The sequence below is a fragment of the Carassius auratus genome, chromosome 35 (genome assembly GCF_003368295.1).
Source record: "Carassius auratus strain Wakin chromosome 35, ASM336829v1, whole genome shotgun sequence".
NCBI lineage: Eukaryota > Metazoa > Chordata > Actinopteri > Cypriniformes > Cyprinidae > Carassius > Carassius auratus.
This window is the reverse complement of record NC_039277.1, coordinates 6,428,747-6,441,440: the sequence shown is the minus strand read 5'-3', so window position 1 is coordinate 6,441,440 and position 12,694 is coordinate 6,428,747. Positions and strand designations below refer to the sequence as shown.

General features: G+C 38.8%; 2 protein-coding genes across 2 annotated transcripts; one reads left to right on the top strand and one right to left on the bottom strand.

The window, feature by feature from the left end:
- The first annotated feature begins 2 nt into the window (after positions 1 to 2).
- kcnv2a (potassium channel, subfamily V, member 2a) lies at positions 3 to 4,166 on the top strand. The gene is made up of 2 exons (XM_026219541.1): positions 3 to 2,621; positions 3,186 to 4,166. The coding sequence occupies exons 1-2, from the start codon at positions 1,308 to 1,310 to the stop codon at positions 3,426 to 3,428; spliced, it is 1,557 nt and encodes a 518-aa protein (XP_026075326.1). The 5' UTR covers positions 3 to 1,307; the 3' UTR covers positions 3,429 to 4,166.
- Positions 4,167 to 4,646: 480 nt separating this feature from the next.
- Positions 4,647 to 12,558, bottom strand: pum3 (pumilio RNA-binding family member 3). The gene is made up of 18 exons (XM_026219540.1): positions 12,479 to 12,558; positions 12,094 to 12,169; positions 11,760 to 11,933; positions 11,513 to 11,651; positions 10,683 to 10,758; positions 10,506 to 10,599; positions 10,349 to 10,415; positions 10,048 to 10,222; positions 9,858 to 9,961; positions 9,585 to 9,663; positions 9,405 to 9,503; positions 9,263 to 9,316; positions 8,681 to 8,761; positions 8,427 to 8,569; positions 8,086 to 8,308; positions 6,069 to 6,156; positions 5,770 to 5,860; positions 4,647 to 5,059 (listed from the first exon to the last, which is right to left on the bottom strand). Exons 2-18 carry the CDS (start codon positions 12,161 to 12,163, stop codon positions 4,933 to 4,935), a joined length of 1,884 nt encoding a protein of 627 aa, XP_026075325.1. The 5' UTR covers positions 12,164 to 12,169; positions 12,479 to 12,558; the 3' UTR covers positions 4,647 to 4,932.
- Positions 12,559 to 12,694: the final 136 nt, after the last annotated feature.

Below are 12,694 nucleotides of genomic sequence, written 5' to 3'. Positions count from 1 at the left end.
CTCATGCAATTACCATCAATTCCAGAATTACTAGTTAACTTTAGACTTTCCTTAAGCACCAACATTGTGAGTTGGTGTCAATTAATCATGATGCAAACTGATATTTATAACTGCATATTCGCAGTGGCAGCACGAACTTACTGAAATGTGCAGGTGTAACATCAATTACAGCGGAGTTCACAGTACAATTTTGCTGTCTGAGACTGATTTCAGGGACTGTAAAAGATTTCTCCTCTTGTACGACAAATTCCGCAGTCTTATGACTTTCACAACAGCCATTGCATTTGCGATAAATATTAACCTAAGAAAAGTGTCTGAAATTTGCTTTGGGCGGGATGATGGCTCTGACCGAAGTCTTGGCTGTGATGTGAATCAGAGGTATAATCGTAGATAATACAATATGCTTCTGGCTTGATGTTTGCTTTTCATTTTTTCATACCAGAACTAAAAATGGCTTCCTGTCTTTGGAAGTGCCTAACATGTCACTTTATTCCAACAACAACAACAACAACAAAAATACGCTTGTTACAACTTCTGAACTCCAGTAGGACCTTCCCAGGTAGACTTGGCATGAAATGAAAGTTGTGATCAGCTTTTCGTTCCTATTGTGATGTATATCCGAGTGAAGCAGCTTCTTTAACAAGAAAAAATGTTGGAGGACTTAATTTTGACCATCTGCATTTCATTGGATTGTTGGCATTTGGTATTGCTGGGATCTCATGTGAATGACGGGTTGATGAAGAGGTGAGGTTTTAATGCCCTGCCCTAGTGCAAGAACACATCATCAGAGAAAATAATGTCTGCAAAGGGGAGTTATTTTTTTTTTTTTTTAAAGCCGCATGTGGTTAATGTCATGAATATTTCACCTTTTTTGGTGTAAATCAGTGATCCTCATTTTCAGTCCTCGGGACCCACCATAAATTTTGTAGGTCTTCCTTATTCGACACACTTTATTCGACTGTGTGCCGTATAAGACAGACATTCAAAATCTGTAGCACAGTGGGTCCCCTGGACCAGAGTTGAGAACCAGTGTGGGTGTGGTTTACAAGCCAGATGGTGTAATATCCTCGTATTCTGCTGGAGGTTGGTGAATGTACAGCAATGAAAGACATCAGGGTTGGTAAAGAGTCTGGAAGAGGATCATCGTATTTAAACCTTTAAGCACTCAGATTCTCGCTGTCAGCAATATTAGTCGATGCTGATTCCTTGTGGCTCGGGTCTGTCTGTCTCTGAGGTATTAGAGGCATCTAATGCATCTACACCCTCAGTAACCTGTGCATCTGCCAAGCTGAGAGGACGCTGGCACCATGAACAAGCTTAAAGGCAGGAGGCAAAGCCTTTTCCCTAACTATAAACTTGGGGTCACATTCCTTGCTCCCAAGGATCCAGAGGACTCTGAGCTTCCTTTCGGTCAACACAACTGGGTAAAACCATGGAATTCGATGCAGGAATTAAGTAAGGATATATATGACATCTATGCAGAGTATTATGACGAAGAAGAGGATAGACTAATGTCGACTCCTAGTAAACTTTCCTCTCAAAATAAAAATTACATGCTGAACATCAACGTTGGAGGAAAGGTCTACCAGATCTCTTACAGGGTAGCAGCAAAATATCCCAAGACAAGAATTGGACGACTAGCGACGTATACGGACCACAACAGGAAACTCGATCTCTGTGATGATTACACGGTCCAGAACAATGAGTTTTTCTTTGACAGGGATCCAGACATCTTCCACAACATCTTCAACTTCTATAGGACTGGAGTTCTCTGGATTAAAGATGAATTGTGCCCACGCAATTTTTTGGAGGAGATCAACTACTGGGGTGTCCGTATCAAGAACACCCATCGCTGCTGCCGCATTTCGTTTGAGGAACGGCAAGATGAACTCAACGAACAGCTGAAGATACAACGGGAACTCGAGGCAGAGGTGGAAACTGAGGAGCATGAGGACTTGTTTCAGGATATGGCTTTCGGTCATACACGTTTCCTCATCTGGAACATGATGGAGAAGCCCTTCTCTTCAGTCATAGCCAAACTCATGGCAGTGGCATCCAGTTTCTTCGTGCTGGTATCTCTCGTGGCTATGACTCTCAATACGGTAGAGGGAATGCAATATAAGACGACCACCGGCCAGCTGAGCGGGAAGACCTACTGCGAGTATGTTGAGACTTTGTGCATTGCGTTTTTTACGATGGAATATCTGCTCCGGCTGGTGTCCACACCTGATCTCAAACACTTTGCAAGGAGCGTACTAAATGCTGTGGACCTGATTGCAATCCTTCCATTATATCTTCAGATGGCCCTAGAGTGTTTCGAGAATGAAGACTATGGGAAGCATGGTAGCGATATTGAGACCGTAGGACGGGTTGGTAAAGTGGGGCAAGTTCTCCGCATCATGCGTCTCATGAGAATATTTCGTATCCTAAAACTAGCACGTCACTCAACTGGACTTCGAGCCTTTGGCTTCACACTCCGGCAATGCTACCAACAAGTGGGTTGTCTTTTCCTTTTCATTGCAATGGGAATTTTCACCTTCTCTGCCATGGTGTATACCGTAGAGCATGATATGCCTCAAACAAACTTCACCAGTATTCCACATGCATGGTGGTGGGCAGCTGTAAGTATTTTTTTTTTCACGTTTAATCCTGGTATAAGTAGTCCTAAGCGATTGTATCAAGTGATAATGCAGTAATGTACATTACCTGTATACTCTGGGATGTACATGGCCCTCTAAAAACTTCCAGTGTGCCCTTACTGCAGTACACAAGATCCATCCAGGCGGTGGAGATGCTAGGTTTAGGGATATTGAAGGTGGGAGCAGTCCTCACCCCCTGGATCTTGTGTTCTGCAGTAGGGACCATCTCAAAACTTCTAAGATTATGATTGTGTATACAATTTTGATTTCATATACATTTTTCTCTATGTAAAGTACTGACAGAGCCATACCACCTGGTGTCTTTCTGCTATAATGCTATCAAATGGTTCCTCACATCTGTGATAAGTCCAAGTGGAAATACAGCAGTGTCGCTTGCCAACTGTGTAATCCCATAATGCTCTTCTCTATAGAGGGACTTTTTTTTGGCATTGTCAGAATTTGCGACAGATTTTATTTAAGTCTTGGAAGATTGTGGGTTAGTAATTTTATTTGCACACAAGTATTCCTCATGCATTTCTTCCACAGGTGAGCATCTCCACTGTGGGCTATGGCGACATGTTTCCAGAGACTGCTCTGGGCAGGATTTTTGCATTTGCATGCATCTCGTTTGGAATTATTCTCAACGGCATGCCAATCTCCATCCTGTTCAATAAATTCTCAGACTACTATTCAAAGCTGAAAGCCTATGAATACACCTCGTCTCTAAAGAATCGCGGGAAAGTGAGGTTTGTGAAAAGGGCTGCAAAGAAGTTTTCCGAATGTTTTTAGGTTGCCAGGTGCTGACCTACTCTTTCCACAAGTGGACTGATTTTTAATTCATGGACTTCTTTTAAAAAAATTCATACCGACTAGACCAATTTAGTAACAGTCTTCAAACAAATTAGCCACTGCTTGCTTTTGTACTGCTGGATACAATCATATTTAGTAACTTTAGTACTATAAACAAAAGTACATTTTTTTTTTAAACGAATCAATGCATTTAGGTTGCCCTAACAAGGATGCCATTAATAAATACTTGCCTTGGCACAACAATCGAGATCATTTATTTAGTGCTATTACTTTATAGATTTTTTTTTTTTTTTACAGTGTCATTAAAAATAACCATTGCTAATATTATGGGTAATGTTAAAAGGAAGTTATCCAGGGTAGACAAACACTACTTCAAATAATTAGTTGAAGGTTTTAACATCCGGCTGAGCACAAGCTCAGTTTCAATACTTATATATAATTTTGTATAGACATTTGTGAAGTTTTAATAAAGAAAAGCCAATTCATGATTTACATCAACTGGTTTCCTGTGGAAGCTCTCTGAGCAGGACAGATTGCAAAGAGATTTCCTGTAAGATTAATTTCTGTATTGGCATGGCTATTTTGCAAAAACATACAGTGCTTTACAAGAAATTAAGAACCGACATCCTCACTATAATAGCTTTGTGTTATGTAACAATTACGCACCATGCCCAAACTTGTTGACTCAATAAAAGGTGGCCATTGTGACATCCATAAGAATGTAACTACAGTGTAATTCACTCTGAAAAGCATGTTCATGCAGACATTGATAATCCATGAAAGATTAATCCTTGGGGATCATTGAAGTCCCAAGGACAGATGGAAGTAGAGTAGGGCAACAAAATTAATTTTCAAGCATGCATACATGCCTCCATATTCAAATCAACCTTTTTATATTTTATGTCTAGAATTTTTATTTTGAGGTGAAACTACCCTTATAACATTTTTTTTTTTTTTAAAGAAAGGTTTTATTATTACTATTATTATTTAAATACAAGATGACCTAAAATACACTTTAAAAGACATTCAGAATCTGCATTAAATTGGAACACTTGAACAAATCTCTTCTAGATTGTATTTCACCTCAAAAATCAAAACAATTATAAAAAGAAACATATGTCTTATGGTTTTAATGCATGTTGGCAATTTCATAAAAATTAAGCACATTTCCTGCTAAATCACCTTGTCTTTTTTTTAATCAGCATATATTAATTGTACAAAACAAAAAATATGCATTAATAGCATTTCTATCCACATTACTACATTTGCTTAATTTTCATGAAAATGTCTTCAATGACTTTTAAGGTGAGATATAACCTGGACATGTTCTTGAATGGTTTCATAATAATCAAGAAAGAAATAAAAACTCCAGTTCAGGTATGTTTGTGAGCGTTCTGTATTTACATACATCAGTATATAAATTCAATTAAAAATCCAAAGGAAAGAATAAACGAACAAAACAAAACAAAACTGATTTGGCAGATCAGACCAGTTTTTCCAGCAGAACCTCAACTCCTTTCGAGTTCTGGACCTTCTGTAGTTCAGGAAGGATGGATTTCAGCATGACTTTCACTTCTTCAGCAACACTTTCATCTGCACTCTGGAGAAGGCTGTGGAAACAATCAAAACTTCAATCAAATACAATCAACCAATGCACAGATCCACTCGTGCGATACACGTGTCTCTTCATACAGCAGGGGGTTACATTTTATATATATTTGGTGGGAAAATGACATCAGAATAAACAAACAGTCCAGGCTAAAAATATAAAGAAACAAATCTCTCACTGCTTAAAGTCTTAGGGAGATTATAAGAGGTCATGCACAAAGACTGAGGCTGAGACGGGGAGTGGAAAGAACCCATAATCCTTTGCAGCATGTAACTCAAGGGCTTGTCTGCTTCAGTGGCAGCTGGGAGCCAGAGTTTAGTCCTTTATTAGCATACAGACAACAGCACAGAATAATGAAGCAGGACTGTGAAAGATTAACCTAAAGCTCACTGTAAGGATTTCCTCCAGCTAATAATCGTGCGTTAAAAGACAGCTTGATGGAAAAGCAGCAAATTCACTGCGATAGAGAGTTTGTGATGTCACAGGATAAGCGTTTTTGGATGCTTTTTAAAGTAGGGGCTTTAAACATGAATGACTGCACATCTTCTGTATGTGCTCGGTGTATTTAACCAGCGCTCACAGAACAATGGCTGCTGTGCTATGTTTACAACCACCCATTAAAAACCAAGTTCCTATCGTACTACAGAGCATAAAAGGGAGTATATTTTGTTATTTTTAAGATCCGTTCATTTGTGGAGGTCATAAACTTACCAACAAAGAACCATGGCCCCACGGTTGACTGAAGCCCACGTCTTGAGGTTCTCCGGCCCGACCTTCTGCAGAAGAATCCTGGAGAAACGCTCTGGGGAATAAAACAAGGCAAGACATGATGTAAAACATCGGCTCGCATTGGGACACTGCTCAATTTGTTCTTAGTACTGTACATAAACAAAATGACTTCAAAGAATTAAAAAGGAAATTAAGAGTATCCTCAAAATTCCCATCAAGCTTTTTAGCCCAAAGCTGTGAGTCTGATGAGAGTGTGTCAGGGTTTGACCTTCTGTACTTGCCTTCTCTCTCCGCCTCCTTCATCTTAGCATCCTGCTCGATCAACCATTTCAACACCAGATGACCAGCGGGGTGCTCTGCCATATGAAGCTACAGGAAACACAGTTATTCATCCATTAGCTTGGAAGAAAAAAAACAAAAAAAAAAAAACGGTAATGCTCCAAATATTTATGTGAAAAAAGCCCCATTAGTTAATGCATTAACTAACATTAAGTAGCACAGGGCAATTCATTTATTAGAGTATTTATTCATCTTTTTTAATGTTAGTTAAAGAGCCACACAGATCAAAAATTACCTGGGAAATCAAAAATTACCTGTATTACAGTGTATGATGTAGCTGTACATCAGTGTAAACAATGTGCAAAGTAATTAAACCAAAAAGTACACGATTTATAAAGTTATTGGCTTCTAAAGTAAGGAGTCGACTCTGAATCGCTGAAACGAGTCGTTATAGATTTCAAATCTTTTGCCCATCTCTATGTACTTCACTAGGAGCACTTTGCATAATAATCTCCGCCTACCGTCTTGACCTGCCCCACCCCCCACACAGACGCTCTGGTTGGTGTGATACCATCATGTCGAGGAGACAGTGTGTTTTTAATTGTAAAGGCAAGTTTATTTTATTTTCACTGCCAAAGAATGAAGATCAGAAGAACCAATGGCTAAAATTCATTTTTACCACAATACCAGAGCAGTACAACAAATCCCTTTTGTTGTGTTCACAACATTTCACTGATGACTGCTTTTCTAATCTCGGTGAGTACAGCGGGATTTTCAAAGCGTTTGGCCATAAAAGAGGGTTCATTACCAACTTTATTTAGACCAACGAGCATCTCCGAATCACAATGCGAAGTATGATTATGAAGTTATGTGTTTGTTTTCTCCCGAGCGTCTTATCAGTATGTCGCGCTAGCACTATATGTTAATGCTAACGCACTGTTTAGCGTGAAGTTGTGTGCTCAGTTTGGTTATGTACGTGCTTACATGAGTATGAAAAAGTTAGTGTGTCGCATCGTTTTTATTACTTTAGATGAATGATTAAAAAACGTGTAGATATGTTGTTTTTCCCTTACGAAAATTAACCATGGTTTTAGTGTGGTAAAGTGTAGTAACCATGGTTTTTGTGGTGCATTGATTACTATAAGCAAAACCATGGTTATTTTGTGGTTACCATAATTTCACTACAGTAACCCTGTTTTTGTTTTGTTTGTAACTGAAGTAAAACCATGGTTAATTTTAGTAATGGTTAAACTTTAATGTCTTATCAGTATTTTGCGTTTGCATGTTGTGGTTACACGTTGTTTACCGTGTAGTTGTGGGCCCCGTGCATGCGGAACAACCAATCAAAACTATGTCAGTTGACCAATCAGAACACAGTATGCTACCGAAAGGTGGGGTTCAAGGAAACTGAATCTTCTGAACGGCTTCGCGCGAACCGTTTGGGGATCTCTGAGAATTGAGGTCATTTTAAAATGATATTTTGACAAAATGACAATGTTTTTTAACTTTGGATGGATTTAAACCTAATGTACAGGACTTATAAACAGTGATAGGAAGCTTAGAATTGTCATCTTACTGGCTCTTTAATAAAAATACAACTGTTTAATTCATGTTAGTTCAGGTCCATTAAATAATATGAACAGGGGAGCAATTCTCATTATTAATTATGACTGATCTGCTGCATATTATTAGTTAGTGAAGTAGTTGTTGAGTTTAAGTATGGGGTGAATAAGTGATCAAACATATGGGAATGCAGAATAATGCATTTATATGTTCTTTAAAAGTAATAATAATGCATGCTAATAAGCAAGTAGTTAATAGTGAGATCTGGCCCATATATTCTGAGATAAAGATCCTTGAGAAGTATTTTTCATTGTTAGTTTGTAACATTTCGTGTGATGAATGTATCCAGCATTTTTTGAAATGAAGATGTTGTTATAAAGTAAGACATTAATGCTGGTATTGCTGACAGTGGTGCAGATCTCTCAGCATTAGGTTTGAGAGCTGTAGAAGAGTTACCTGGCCATCTTCTCCTCCCGGTGTGAGGGGTCCGGCTGCCAGAGCCGCCACGGCCTCCATGGCAGGTCTGAGATCTCCGATGGCGGCGCCCAGGATGTCCCTCACAGCCACGCTGCAGGCTTTATCCATGACCATAGACGGAGCGTTCTCACACAGGTGCTTCAGCAGAGGAGGAGACACGGCCTCCAGCAGCTCCTTCCTCCGGATCGCCACATCCTTCTTACTGTAGGAGGACACACTCAGTAGTGCACTTCATCCTTTATTTTCCATCTGACACTTTGTTTGGCTCTTATGACACAAATGCAGTACACATCAATAGAAAAGAGGACATCTTCTCATACCTGTGTGCGTTGCCGTCACCTTTCTCAAGCACCTGAATGATCTCAGGTAAGAAGTGGGCAGGGTCTCTGGGGCTCAGCAGGTAAAGCAACACCTTTTTACCAGATTTATTACCAATTACTTCAGATAAGGAACTAACCATTTCCTGAGAGCAAAAAAAAAAGACAAAAATGTCTTTAATCATCCAAATATTAGAAATAATAATAAATAAGATATAAACCACCAACTAATAAAGAGAAAACTAGAGCACACTTACTGAGATGATGATTTGTTTAACCAACTTGGTGTCATCAATGCAATCGAATGCAGCCAATAGTACAAGATGAGCATATTCACCCTGAAAATACATCAACGTCTTATTCGTACTGCCTTAAAACATTTGATGGACTGAAACGTCACAATGCATTATTTAGGTGAATCTCACAAAATGTGTTAATTATATGTCTGGGTCATATTACCCCCTGGGAAAATGAAAGCAGAAATGATAACTTGCTTAAAGAAAACAAAGCCACTTGTACTATTAAGACTACTTCACTTTATGTTAAAATCTTATATATATATATATATATATATATATATATATATACACACACACACATAAATTCCCCCAATCTCTGCAATAAAAAAAAAAATCCAAAATGTAAAAATGCAGAAAAAAAGAAAAAAATTTTTGTTAAAAACTTAAATGTTTTTACAGTTATTTTTGATCAGCTTAATGTATTTTCACTGAATAAACAGCGCAGTAAATTAATATATATATTTATTTTTTATTTATAATCCAGACTACTGTGAGATTCACCCATTCATAGACTGTACAGATAAAAAAAAGGCAGCTTACCATTGCAAATTTCGCAATGTATGATTTCAAGGTTTTTACTATAACTTTTCGGTCCTGTAAAAAGACATAAAACATGTCACACTAACAGCAAACACTAGCGATCCTGAATTGTCTAAAACAGCGTGTCTAAAGGAGAGCTGGCCTTGGGTGTGCCGTGCCATAAACAGTGCATGGTGACTCTGGCTCCATCATGTGTGTGTGCCATGTACACGACCGCCTCTCTGATGGACTCGATCATCTCCTGAAGGACACACACACAAACAGACGTTAGACAGAAACAACAGGAATCAGACGAGGGCTCACCGCTGGTCACAACACTCACCGTCCTCTGCTTGGCTGGAGCGTGCTCAAAGAAGTCCAGAAAAACTTTGTGGACCAACGAGTGTTTGATGACGGCCTCCCTACAGAGGGAGCGGAACGCATTAATACACGCAGAAATTATTCGATAAAATAAGTCTCCAGTAAACTGAGGACACTTATGAAAGGAAACTGAAAAATTAGTTACTGTAGACAGTCAAAGAAATAGTAAAACTCCTCATATTGTGGTATAAGATTTCAGTCCCACCCCTTTACGCCGTCTTTAAAAGTTACTCACTTCTGAGCCATGGGTGTGAGGATCTGCTTCATTTCATCCATGATGCCGTCTAACTTCTCTGGATTTGCTTCCAAAACCTTCTCTAGCGTTGGACAAACTGAGGACTGAAGAACAGAAAACGCTCTCACCATCACTGAGACACCAGACACTGATCTTGTCATGTTCTTCATGAAGCCAGCAGCTGGAGTACCTTGCAGACTTGGAATGTGTTTCCGTAGAGCTCCTCGGTGAGCATGAGTCTCTGGGACAGGATGGCCTTGTCGTTGTAAGCGTACTCGACTACTGAAGACGCCTCGGAGTGTCTGAGCATCTGTCTGACGTTCCCCTTAAAAGCCGACATCACTGCCCCCACCTGCTGTTTACTCCTACAGGAGCAATCAGAAAAACACATTCAGCATTCGGAGTCAAACACTTTGAGAGAAGAACGTGATTCAACCCGTGGTTTTCAGAATTACTGCATTATAATCTACTGAAATATGGACGTGACTTACCCATACATTAGAAACTTTTTCACAATGTTTCTAGCATATTTCGATTTACTCAACTCCACGATGTGCTCTGGAAAGACAAACATCCGGGGTAGAGAGTATGATGAGAGACGATCACGTCACACAACTTCATGTTCACTGAACTGATGAGAAGACTGACCTTTGAGCTCCTCGAAGACCTCCTGTCTCTGCTGGTCACTGCCGAACTGAATAAAACACTGAAGCACTCGCGTGGAATCATGAGCAAAGGCAATCTAGTGCAGAAAAGATGAACACAGCAGTGTTTTACAGTAAAATACTGCCAGATCACTACAAACAGTGAATAATCTTCACTTACTGTTTTAATTTTGCCCTTCACAAGAGTCTGTAGTTCTTTCATCAGTTTGACCCTTTTCTGCTTGTCACAGTCTTTCCTGTATTTCACAAAAACACACTGCGTGAGTGCAACCTTTGCAATTATCTCCTTGTTTTTTTTTTGTCCCATGATATTTGTTTTAGAATTATTTTTGTTTATTTGTCAGAAGCGATGGCATCTCTTACGTGCTTATTTAAACTAAATTATTATGACTTCTTTTTGCCATTAAAAGTGTCTTGAAACTGTTTTATGCATTTGTTTATTAATAATGAAATAAAAAAAGAAAAATATTTTATAGAAAGTGCCAAACACAAACCATTTCAATATTTACTAACAGACAGGGAAAGTGAAAAAGCTGGAGATGAAATGAGACGTGATGCGTTAAGAAACAAACAATACAAATATTACTTATGAGGAATATTTCTATCTGCGATTCTTCACTATTATTCATTGAACGTGAATGTGTTTATTATTCATTTCCAACATAGAATGAACTGTAACGTGAAAGGCGACGGAAATGGGGTTGCAAAAAAGGTGGAAAAAAAGTCAACAATTTTGGAAACATTCCAGAAATTTTTTAAACTCTTAGGAAATTTTTGGAATCCTCCAGGGATTTTTGGAAAGTTTCTGGAAATGTTCCACCTCTTAGCAACCCTAGATGGAAATGACATTTGTTTATGATGGTTAAAAACAGTAGTATTTTATCAGCTTTTTCTCAGTTAATTTTCTACAGGGTCGAATGGGCCTAAAATGCCCCAAACTGAAGAAACCTTTATACCAAATTCTCACTTGTAATAAACCGAAATGCTTACCGTCTTACAATCTCCCACACTTGCTTTGCTCTGCTGACAATCTGGTAACTCTCTTTTTTCTCGTTCTGCTGGCGATTCTGCTTCAACTCTTTCTTCTTTTGTTTGAATTCACCCCATTTAGGTTTCTTCCCTTCAGGGCCTGTCAAAGAAAGTGTTTGTGATGAATCAGTACATGAAGAAGCGCACGCCACACTGTTAATAATGTCTCTCAAACAGGGCGCTTCAGGAGACATCCTGATGTTTATACCTTCTTCATCTTTGCTTCCAGGGTGTTTTCTCTTCTTTGTGAACTTTCCATCTGCTGGTTTTCTGTTGAATTTCCGCAGTCCTCCATCTCCAGCTGATCTTTTAAAGCTCTTTGCTTTGTCAGTGTTGTGAGGTTTGAATGGTCGTTTGCCCTGAGGTTTTCCTCCTGGTTTACCTGATAAACACAAACATATATTAACACATTATAGACATATCTCAGTCAATACAAGTCTGCTGTACTGTGGATTCTTTACAATCACAAATACAAACCTGAAAATGAAGTCAATTTATAGATATTTACTGCATGATATAAAAAAAACATGACTAGAAGTTACCTTTCGGCCTGAATGATGGTTTCTTCCCGTCTCTAGGCGTAAACGACTTCTTTTTCGGTTTGGCCTCCATACTGCACTGCGAATGGTTAATTAGCTTTGTTAGATTATCGATTTAATAAGTGTACACTGTAACTCTAGAAGCTGAAAAGTTACACGTGTGCTTTTATCAGAGAACCGTGTCGAGATCTCGTGTCGTAAAAACTCCTCGCGAAGAACGGAGTTACGGCGATTTACGCTTCTACAGTGACTTATTCAGTAGCTTTAGACTACTGACAGGCATGTAGTCTAAGAAACGTTACACATATACAATATTGGAGCATTTCTTATCCAAAAAAGAGGAAATTTCGTTGTTCAACAAAACGATGAAACACGTTTCCACACTTACCCATGTGTGTAGAGACAAAACACTTTACGGCATCTGAAGTCCACACGGCTGTCGTAAGGAACTCTGAGAAGAAACCGTTTGCGACAGTCTGTCGTAGCTTTTTCCTGTACTATAAATGTATTTTATCTTTATTAAACTCATATCCTAACAAGTACTCCAAAATCCCTTTCCCTTTTTATTTAAGATTCTGATAAATTCATTTCTTTCTTCGTCATA

What these genes read in the sequence shown, in the direction of transcription:
- pum3 (XM_026219540.1), bottom strand. Translation starts at nt 12,163, where the DNA reads ATGGAGGCCAAACCGAAAAAGAAGTCGTTTACGCCTAGAGACGGGAAG. An exon ending in GTGTGGGAGATTGTAAGACG is followed by an intron (nt 10,759 to 11,512) that starts GTAAGCATTTCG and finishes TGTGAAATACAG; the next exon opens with GAAAGACTGTGACAAGCAGA. An exon ending in TTAAACAAATCATCATCTCA is followed by an intron (nt 8,570 to 8,680) that starts GTAAGTGTGCTC and finishes TTTTGCTCTCAG; the next exon opens with GAAATGGTTAGTTCCTTATC.
- kcnv2a (XM_026219541.1), top strand. Translation starts at nt 1,308, where the DNA reads ATGAACAAGCTTAAAGGCAGGAGGCAAAGCCTTTTCCCTAACTATAAA. An exon ending in ATGCATGGTGGTGGGCAGCT is followed by an intron (nt 2,622 to 3,185) that starts GTAAGTATTTTT and finishes TTTCTTCCACAG; the next exon opens with GTGAGCATCTCCACTGTGGG.